Source organism: Eurosta solidaginis, chromosome 5 (assembly GCF_040869045.1).
Source record: "Eurosta solidaginis isolate ZX-2024a chromosome 5, ASM4086904v1, whole genome shotgun sequence".
Classification (NCBI taxonomy): Eukaryota; Metazoa; Arthropoda; class Insecta; order Diptera; family Tephritidae; genus Eurosta; species Eurosta solidaginis.
Genome location: NC_090323.1, coordinates 1,435,720 through 1,445,852, shown reverse-complemented (window position 1 = coordinate 1,445,852; position 10,133 = coordinate 1,435,720). Strand labels below are relative to the sequence as shown.

The 10,133-nt window shown below is 37.7% G+C and overlaps 1 protein-coding gene and 1 pseudogene across 2 annotated transcripts; one reads left to right on the top strand and one right to left on the bottom strand.

The window, feature by feature from the left end:
• Window positions 1–376: 376 nt before the first annotated feature.
• On the top strand, window positions 377–1,765 carry LOC137253332 (probable chitinase 10). 2 transcript variants are annotated; one of them, XM_067790075.1, is made up of 3 exons: window positions 377–549; window positions 815–1,614; window positions 1,687–1,765. In XM_067790075.1, the coding sequence occupies exons 1-2, from the start codon at window positions 478–480 to the stop codon at window positions 1,580–1,582; spliced, it is 840 nt and encodes a 279-aa protein (XP_067646176.1). In that variant the 5' UTR covers window positions 377–477; the 3' UTR covers window positions 1,583–1,614; window positions 1,687–1,765. The 2 variants fall into 2 exon arrangements, with proteins under 2 accessions (XP_067646176.1, XP_067646175.1); XM_067790074.1 differs by having other exon boundaries at window positions 815–1,737.
• A 4,274-nt stretch (window positions 1,766–6,039) lies between these two features.
• LOC137253295 (uncharacterized) lies at window positions 6,040–7,971 on the bottom strand (annotated as a pseudogene).
• Window positions 7,972–10,133: the final 2,162 nt, after the last annotated feature.

Below are 10,133 nucleotides of genomic sequence, written 5' to 3'. Positions count from 1 at the left end.
TCTGGCCGGTGTGCTGGAACATAAAAATAATAATAAGTATTGAAATTGAATTTCATTGGACATTTATAGGACGGCCACGATATAAGACGACACACATCAAAAGTACAAATATTTTTTCAAATTTTTGATGCATTATAAATTTTTTACCATTCGGGCCCATTTGCTGACAACTATCAATTATACTTTGAATTTGCTTTAATTTTGAATTAACAGTACTTTCGAGGTATGTACACGAAAATATCGCAAATAAATATCAAAATGCTAATGAGCCATGCTGGAGTTACTTCAATAGCTACGATATGATATAACGAAGGCAATTGAGAAGTTTATAAATATGAGAATTGCCGTTATATAGCTCAATTGAACATTCCTCTTTGAATATTGAAAATCTAAAAAAAAAGGAATTGCTTGAAAAAGAAAATAATTAATCAATATAACTATTCATAAACCATCGAGGTGCAATTTTCGAAAAGTGTTATGAAGTGTTTGTGTGGAATTATTTTATATTTTGCATTGCTGCTTAGATGCGCTACTTCCGGGATTATTGATGTAAGCAAAAGCGTATTTAGACTTGGTTGGTAGAAGTCCTTTAGACTTGCGCGCTTAAGTTTCAAAAAAGCTGGAAAGAGATTTTCATACTTTCTTAAATCTCTTCCAAGAGAAAGAAGAACAATAGTTAGAGAAATAAATGAAAAAATCGTTTTACACACATAAGTGCAAGAGCATGTAAAATAATAAGTCCACTTGCTAAGTCTGAGAATGCACGGTGTTCTTATCTAGGACTTTTTGCAATTTATGTCTCGTTTTATTTCAGGCCCAAATAAGTCACAGCTTTGCAACAATTTGTAACAATCATAATGGCGTCCTAGTACCAATGCCCGGCTCATGCAGCGGTTTCTTCATTTGTATCGATGGCTTCGCTATAGCAAGCTCCTGTGGTAGCTTCTATCATTTTAATGCACGCACCGGACTTTGTGATCATCCAATTAAAGCTGATTGTGCCACTAACGCACACCTGATCATGGATAACCCAGCAAGCGCCAGTATTTATCAGACTTTGCCAAAACCAAAATTTCCTGTTGAAGTTATTGCCGATTTGAATGCTGGCGCAATTTGTGAAAACCGTACAACTGGTACTCTACTACGTAAATCGGGCTCATGTACTCAATACTATGTTTGCATATTGCAGCGGCCTTATATTCGCACCTGCCCGCGGTTGCTACATTTTAATGCCACAAGCGGTCTATGTCAGGATCCAGCAATAGCGCAGTGCATCAAACCTTTGAAGAAGTTAGATCAGCGCGAAAGCCAAATTAATACAAAGACACCGGATAACGACATCAAGGCCATTTCCTTTGTTAATACATTTGTATCGGCTAATACCGATAGTATGAATATCGATAATATTTGTGCAACAAGCGCCGATGGGACTATATTTTCTTATCCAGGAGATTGCAGACGCTTTATACTCTGTGTTAACCGCCACATATTGACAATGTTTTGCCCGGTGGGACATCACTACAGCCAACAATATGAGCGTTGCGAATGGCCTTCAATTGCGAAATGCGCTAAAGTCGTTTAAATTATACAAACAAAATATGAGAAACAGTTTATGTATGAACTCTTTTTTAATTATTTGTTATATTGCATATGATATTGATTACAAAAAAAATTTGTTTAACCCAGTAACTAAGATTGGTAGACCAGCGAAGGTTGATAGGCGTAATTTAATTGAAAAACCAGGAAGGGCGGGACTGTGCCGAAGACTTCTTACCTTTCATGAATGGCGTGAACAGATGTACATACCTAAGCAATTTTTAAGATAAATATAAAATAAAACAAATAAGGGTGTCTAAGTTCGGGTGTAACCGAACATTATATACTCAGCGTGAGCTTCAATTGTACATTTCATTTCAGGTAAATTACTTTTCTACATAACCAATTTTACTGCGATCCGTTAATTTTTCTTCGAGTTATGGCTCCCGAAACATAGAAAATGGCTTAGTCATAAAAGGGGCGGTGCCACGCCCATTTTTTTAAATTTGAAGTTTTTTCTATTTATTGTTCTAAATCCACTTAGGAAATGAAATACCATTGATATAATGTTTTTTTTGCAAAGATATAGCTTATTTTATTCGTCCACGACCCTTTTAAAAATCTGTTATATAAAAGTTGGCGTGGTCCTTAACCGATTTCGTTAATTTTTCTTCAAAGCATTCCTTATAGTAAAGGCAACCTCTCTGCCGAATTTTGTTACGATAGGTTTAAAGATTTTTGATTTATGATTAATAATATTTGTAAAATTGATTTTATCATAAGTGGGCGGTGCCACGTCCATTTAAAATTTTTTTTTAATTTTTATCAAGAGTCTCAACATCAGTCCACACGCCAAACTTCAACATTCTAGGTGTATTATTTACTAAATAATCACGTTTTTTGTGTTTTCCAAAATGTTATATATATAAAAAGTGGGCGTGGTTATCATCCGCCTTCGCCCATTTTCAATACCAATCTATTCTGGGTCCAGATAAGCTCGTATCGTGTTAACGGACGGACGGACGGACATGGCTCAATCAAACTTTTTTTCGATACTGATGATTTTGATATATCGAAGTCTATATCTATCTCGATTCCTTTATACCTGTACAAACAACCGTTATCCAATCAAAGTTAATATACTCTGTGTGCAAAGCAAGCTGAATATAAAAATAGGTGGGTACTTTGTGTGAGGATGCAAAGTTTCACGTTTTTTGTGGTCTGCATGTAAAAACTATGACCACGCATCACTTATTTCAACAATATATGACGAAGGCGTAAGTATTTGATGACATTTGAAGGTTCTAGCCATAAAAAAGAGGACCGAAATGACGGTTTATATGGGATATATACTATACTAGCTTTACCGGGCGTACGTTGTAACGCCCGAGATCGATTGAATGTTGCGTTATTTTTTCTGTTTTGTTTGTTGACAATTTAGTTTATTGTTCTCTAAATTGAATTGAATTTTGTACACATATTTGGTGAAATTTTCGCTTAAAACATTTTATTATTGTATCTTATTGTAATGCAAGTGGCTACACAGTATTTTTGGTTTTTTCGTTCGGTGCAAAGATAAACAAATTTTTTGACGTTCCAACTTGAGAATTTTCGCTATTGTAAGCGAAAGCAGCGTATTCCATCTCTTGCACAGCACGACGTGAAAGTCGTGTCGTTCGTCTCGATGCTGGATTTAATAGATTTCGATCTGTCGATCTATGACGACGTGCGTTTCGTAATTGTTGTACTTGGATTTGTTGTGAGTGTTCCTCCACACTTTGCGCTCTCCTTTGATTAAATCTATAGGTAGAATTACGCGTACGTCGACCTATAGTTGATCGTCTTGTTGGTGGCATTTTGATGCATATGATGAAATTATGGAAAAAATCTTTTTTAACTATGTTTTCTTGCACTGAACACACTTAAAATCACTTTTTAAATTAATAATAGTTGGAGAAATGTAGAGCGTTTTCTACATCTATGTATATGCCAAATCAATAGGCAAACGAAATTTGGTTTTTATATGGCTTTATTTTGTCGTAACTCTTTCCCAGCCAGCATTTTTTGAAAATTTTGATAAAAATATATTCAAATATCATACCCCAAGATGATTAAAAACGTTCAAATTTAAAAGCATTTTCTGTTCGAAAATTAACGTATCGTCGGGAGAAAAATGTACCATAAATGTGATTATTCTTGAATAATCATTTATGATTCCTATTTCGAAACACTTTGTATTCATCTTTTTATCATACTTGATATTACTGGAAGATTGTACTTTACTTCTTTTGTAATAACATTTTATTACTGTTCACAGTCATTTTTTGATCACATTTAAGAACAATTTTCAATCATATTATATGATGGTTTGGAATCATTTGTGAATAAGATTGTGATTCATTTTTCCATCATATTTAATACATAACTAAATACTATATAAAGATTATATTTCATCAGGGGGTGAACGCATCTGGAAGCTCAGAAGTAAGCTTTTTGAACCGCAGGTAGTAATTAACTTGACCGTTGTACACACACACGACTACAACATCCAACATCATCTATGATCATCATCTTAGATCATGGTAACGATGTCACTTTAAAAATCACGATTTTACTATGTCTCATATTATTCTTTAAATATAACTAGATGTTTTCGACAATCATAGCTCATGGAGGATGTTGAAGCCGGGTCCAGGCGTGTCGATCAAGCTTAACTTACCAGCGGTTAAACAGCTTACAACTTCCGTACATCGGTTCCATCCAGTATGTCTTTTCTGGGAAGCCGCATCTAGAGAAATGCTAGAAGACATCTTAGGTTAGCAGCAGCATTTATATTACGTTTAGTCTTGAATATGTGTTGTATATTTGTAATTTTTTTGGATTGTATGATTGAAAAATTGTGAGCTAATGAAGAAAAATCAAATATTCAATGAGAAGTATAGTTTTAACAAGTAAGAAATTCATCATTTATTCAAGAAAGGTAGTCTGCAAATATTAAGAAAGTTGATTGAAAAATGATTTTAAATTTTTGATCACCGAAGTTAAAGAAATTAAATTCAAAAATGATTCCAAATTGTGATTGAAAAATTGTTCTCAGTTATTGATCATCAAAAGCAAACAAGTTTTATTATTCTCTATGTTCATTTTTATAAAATCTTAAAATTTATTCATCAAAGTTATTCGAAAATTATTTCAATATGGCAAACTCTCCGAGTGTATATCTGCCATGAAAAGCTTCTCAGTGAAAATTTAACTGGCTTACAGCTGCCGATCGGAATATGCCTAATACAAATAAGCCCTGTCCGGCCAAATTGTAGGAAAAATTAAAAGAGAACACGATGCCAATTGGAAGAGAAGCTCGGCCAAAGTCTCCTAGGGGGAAAATCGCGTCAAGTATTTTTTTATCTCCGGATATGGTAGGAACATCGAAAAGTAAATCATCCAAAACTCCTCCATTAGAGTCTACACTCTAGCAATATTTATGAAAATCAAATATCTAACGGTTTTTTGAGTTCACATGGTTTAAACAAACAAACAACCCAACCTAAACCACAAATGTCTGTCGTAAGGGGCGACTACAATACCAGATTCAAGGGGTTGTGTAGCGCAATATATAGCTTCTCCAAACCCAATTGTCAACCTCACCTATCCGAATGGCGAATCCTGTTTCATTAACAGCCGAGGCTCTGGCGACCCCGAACTCCTCTTGTATCTAGAGGCTGGGAGGGCGTGATGGTCATGAAGGTCGCATGTGGTAATAACAAATCGTTCCGGAGATGGGCTTGGTACCGGTACGTATCGGATCTGCATCCGGCAAAGGACCATCAATATCGATAACACTCCCCAAGTCCTTCGGGAGTTTTCTTATCGCTACAACAACAACAACAAATAGTTTTACATTTACATACTTATCATGTACGCGCATATCCATCGAACGTCGTATTGCTCGATAATGACTTTGTCTCCATGGAAAAAATTGTTTGCCCTTCCCACCTCTCTTTCCGCCTTCTCTTGGTACTTTATGTATCCCTGAAGAATTTTTCCCTAATATGGAGTCGAACATATAATTTCTTGCGATCAAACTATTAGTCGAGCTCGTCTAATTTCTTTTTAATTGCCATTTAAAGGCTAATCGTGCTTGAGCGATGTGTGCAGAGTCCTGGAGAGCTTTTGTGCTATGTGTTGCTGCAACATGCTGCTAAAGATCCACATGTTGCTAAGGAGGAAATGTTAAGCTTTTTATAAGGAGTCTTGGACGAACCCTTAAGTGTAACTCATCGAGATTTTACACAGCTTGACCAAAGACCCCTTGTGCTCCTCTAACCTTTTGGGGCAAATATAAATATATAAAAGAATTCAGACGCGCTGGTCCATAACTTTACTCAGCCAAAAGGATATATGTACGCTTTTATAAATACCAAGAACATTTTGATGCAAGAAAAAATTCTCATTTTGTTGAAATATGTAACTTTTACGATATTATTTTAATTGTTTTCCCACAATTTGAAAAGTTATGGCAAAGTTTTAAATAAAATATTAGCAACCTAAGTTTTGAGGCCAATCACAGACGCCCAATCCAACATTAAATTCTAATGGTGACGGGCAGCTTTGCTTCACTTCGCATTCACATTGACATATAATATAGTCTTGGCTAGAGGCAGCATTTTCTATTGCGAAAGAAATACCATCCCTTTGACCAACGCAACGTCCACCTTTTTCACAGTAAATTCCAGACGGGCCAGCCGAAGGACCACTTGGCGGCGTTTGAGGCCACGGACAATCTACATTTTCGGGATAATCACAGGCACCGGTCGCCGTATTGTACTGCAGATTATTAGAACAAGTGAATATATTATTCCTGCCGTCAACGCAAACTATGAATTTCCGACAATTTCCATTAACAATAGTGGTAAAACCTTCAGTTTGATTGCAACATATTGGGTCGCAAGTGGATGTTACTTCGGTAGGTCCTGGTATTGTAGGAAATCGTGTGGTAGAGATAGATGGTGGCGTGCGATCTGTAGGATTTGGAGAACTTCTAGCTGTGGAGTTTTCTCCAGTAGAGGGGAAATCGCCTGTGGGTGTTGACAAGTCATCTGAACTCGTTGTGGAGGATGATTGCTCATCATCGATTGAAGTTGTTGTTGGGAAACTTTCTCCAGTGGTGGAGAAATCTCCTGTGAGAGTTGGAAAGTCATCTGAACTTATTGTGGAGGATGATTGGTCATCATCGATTAAAGTTGTTGCCGTTGGAAGGTTTCCTCCAGGAGTGGGGAAACCATCTGATATTGTGGAGGATGATTGGTTGTTGTCAAATGAAGTTGTCGTTGGGAAATTGTCTCCAGGAGTGGAGAAATCGCCTGTGGGTGTTGGTAAGTCATCTGAACTTGTTGTAGAGGATGATTGGGTATCATCGATTGAAGTTGTTGTTGGAAAACTATTTCTGGTCGAGTTTTCTGCAGACACAGTCGAGCAAGACTCTGAACATATTGGCGATTGCCTTGTAGTCGTGAGAGTTTCGGTCACAATTGGAATTTCGTTGGGTGTTGAGTTCGCAGTACTTATGCTTGGGGATTGTGTTGAAGACGAAAAATTTTCGGTCGTTATCGGAGTTGGTGTGTAGCAAGCAGTTGGTGTCGAAGCTGCAGGCGATTCAGGTGTAAATTTCGAAGTACTTGTTGTCGGTGACTGTGTAGAAGAAGGTGGAGTGTCGGTGACAATAGGAGTTGGTTTACAGCAAGCAGTTGGTGTCGAAGCTGAGGGCAATTCGGGTATTGGCGTCGAAGTACTTGAAGCCGGAGATTGTGTTGAAAACCATGTAGTTTCGGTCGTTAAAAGAGACGGTGTGTGGCAAGCAGCTGGTGTCGAAGCTGAAGGCGATTCGGGTGTTGACTTCGAAGTACTTGATGTCTGTGGCTGTGTAGAAGATGGTGGAATCTCAGTTACTAAAGTAGTCGGACTGTAGCAAGAATTTGGTGTCGAAGCTGAAGGCGATTCGCGTGTTGGGCTTGGAACGGAATTTTCCTGTAAGAAACCAGAGCAGCACACGCTACAATCACATTCGCAATTCACTTTCGTAAAAGATCTCTCTTTAAAACAACACAATCTTAAAGGATAGTCACATGTTTCATACTCTGCATTAAAATATAAGCCATTTGGACAGTTTTGAATTCGCGCCAAAGACACTTATATAACATATAACAAATTTCCACACTCATCGCGATGCGCTAATCTTACACCGATCATCATTTTGGTGCAGCGTGGTTCCAGCACAAGTTTCCCATATGCAGCTTGCGCCAGAATAATTAGAGCTATGGAGGTTATATTCATAATCGACTGCAATAATTTTGTGAAGATGGTTGGCAATTAAAGAAGTCTAAATCAGACCTCTGAACAAATTTTATGCGAAATGCCTTTTTAACGGTTTCTTTTATAATGTGGCTTCTCAAGTCGCTCGAAGAAACGGCAATGTGGCATCGTGTGCAACCTGCGTCATTTTTATACTGAGTTAAATGTTTAACTGTGCATAATTAAAGCAGCGTTTATAGAATTCCACTTTAACAAGTAAATAATAACTGCTATTATCTTTTTTAACATTCCCTTATCAAACCCTATGACACTGTCCGAAACATGGTCATTATCAAATTGACAATCTAAGTTTCCGAAAATAAAAGCAAATGATAATATCACAATGGACGTAGGCAGAGGGCTATCTTAAGTGGAACAGAAAGCGGACTTCGTACAGACCATTTTTTCTGACCATACTTTTACTTCAGCTCATATGAGTTCTTCTTTGTTTTCACATAAATATTAGGGAATCGCAAGGGCTCTTTGGTCAAGTTGTATTGAAACTGTAAGGGTTTAAACTTTGGTGTCATTTTCCTCCTTGTGAAAAACTTAATATCTCATACCTACAATTCCACTCTCCACCATTAGCCCTTTCGCCTTTTTTCATCCGAAAATTAAACATGATGCGTAATTCTTTAGCAACATGTTTCATCAGCTTGTATCAACTTTATGTTGCCTTCTGGAAATATGTGAGATTAAGTGAGCTTGAACTGGCCGGTCCATGAGGACCTCACATAGACTGAATGAGTCCGTAGTGTTTGTTTTAACGACCAAACTAAAAAACCCTATCAAAAACCAGGACCTATGTTATAAAATAACTCCGTCCTCTTGGCAAATACTAGAACCTTTCTAGGACTTAACCCACTTGCTGCTTCTCGATCTGACAGCTGTATTACTCATAATAACTGGAGTCTTAGCCTGGCAAGCGCAAAACAAAACGTGCTCAATAATTTGCTCCTCCAACCCGCACTTCCTACATCTGCTATCACTGACCAAGCCTAATTTAAAGGCATGTAACGCCAGAAGGCAGTGTCCAGTCAGAATACCCGTCCTGAGTCTACAAATGTGAAATGTGTTGGAAAATAAATGGCACTTTTACAGTGTGAGTATCAAATCATTTATAAAAAAAATAATATCAGCCATCATCCAGCTCCCTATCACGCTCAAACTGGTGGTGTTTTCACCGACTTCAAAAAGAGAATCGATGATATTTTGATACATGAACGGTTACGTGAGTTGTCATTGGCAGATGCCCATTAGTGTTCGCATTTCACTCAAAAGAACTTACTTAGTTCATTATCGCTTAACCGTTTAAATGATTACGGCTGTCCGGCAAGGCGCTCCAGTCGCTTCTTTGTTGGGTTCTTAGCCGGAACATCATCTTCCATTCACATAAGGGCTCTAGACAGCGTAGGCGTTGTATTTTAATTCGCTGGACTATATTGATATCTGCGTGAACTTTTCTTTCGAACGCTCTTAGAGTCGCTTCTTCTGATGTTGTCTTGGTCCAGGCTTCTGCACTATATACCACGACGGGTTCGATAAGTGACTTATGGAGCATGATTTTCGTTTGCCGAGAGAGGACTTTACCTTTCAATTGCCTACCTAGGCCAACGTAGCATTTATTTGCAAGAGTGACTTTTCGCTGGATTTCAAAGCTGGGCGTGTTGTTTGTGTTAATAAACGAAGCAATTTACTATTTAAATATAATTGCTGCCAATAGTGGCATGGTTGCCAAGCGCAAATGCTCTAACTCTTTGCTTGATGTTAGCAGGCACTTCGTTTTGTCCTCATTCAACATCAAACCCATCTTTTCCGCTACCTTTTCCAGTTTGGAGTAGATAGATAGATAGATAGATGTTGTGAGGTTAAGTACTGCGGCCTATTGGTCTAGCCGAGTTCTCTGAGAAAATTCAGAATGGTTCTCGGCTTCAGAGAGTCTATGTGACTATTTTCTAATTTGGATGATCCTAGGATTCTAAGTCTTCGTCTCGCGACTGCATCACATTCCTTCAGGATGTGTTCTACAGACTCATCTTCGACATCACAGAATCGACAGAGGCTACTAGCCGATATGCCCAATTTATGCATATGGCTCTTTAGCCTACAGTGACCTGTGAGTATACGTTTTAAAATTCTAAGGCTACTTTTTGGGAGGTTAATCATAGCCTAAGCATTGGGGATGTGCTCTTAACATCTGTTGCTCCGTGCACTGATAAAGGGTTGCATGTTTCAACACTGAGGTGAAA

Coding starts and splice junctions, on each gene's coding strand:
- LOC137253332 (XM_067790075.1), top strand. CDS start 478: ATGAAGTGTTTGTGTGGAATTATTTTATATTTTGCATTGCTGCTTAGA. Junction 550..814: donor CTACTTCCGGGATTATTGAT/GTAAGCAAAAGC, acceptor GTTTTATTTCAG/GCCCAAATAAGTCACAGCTT.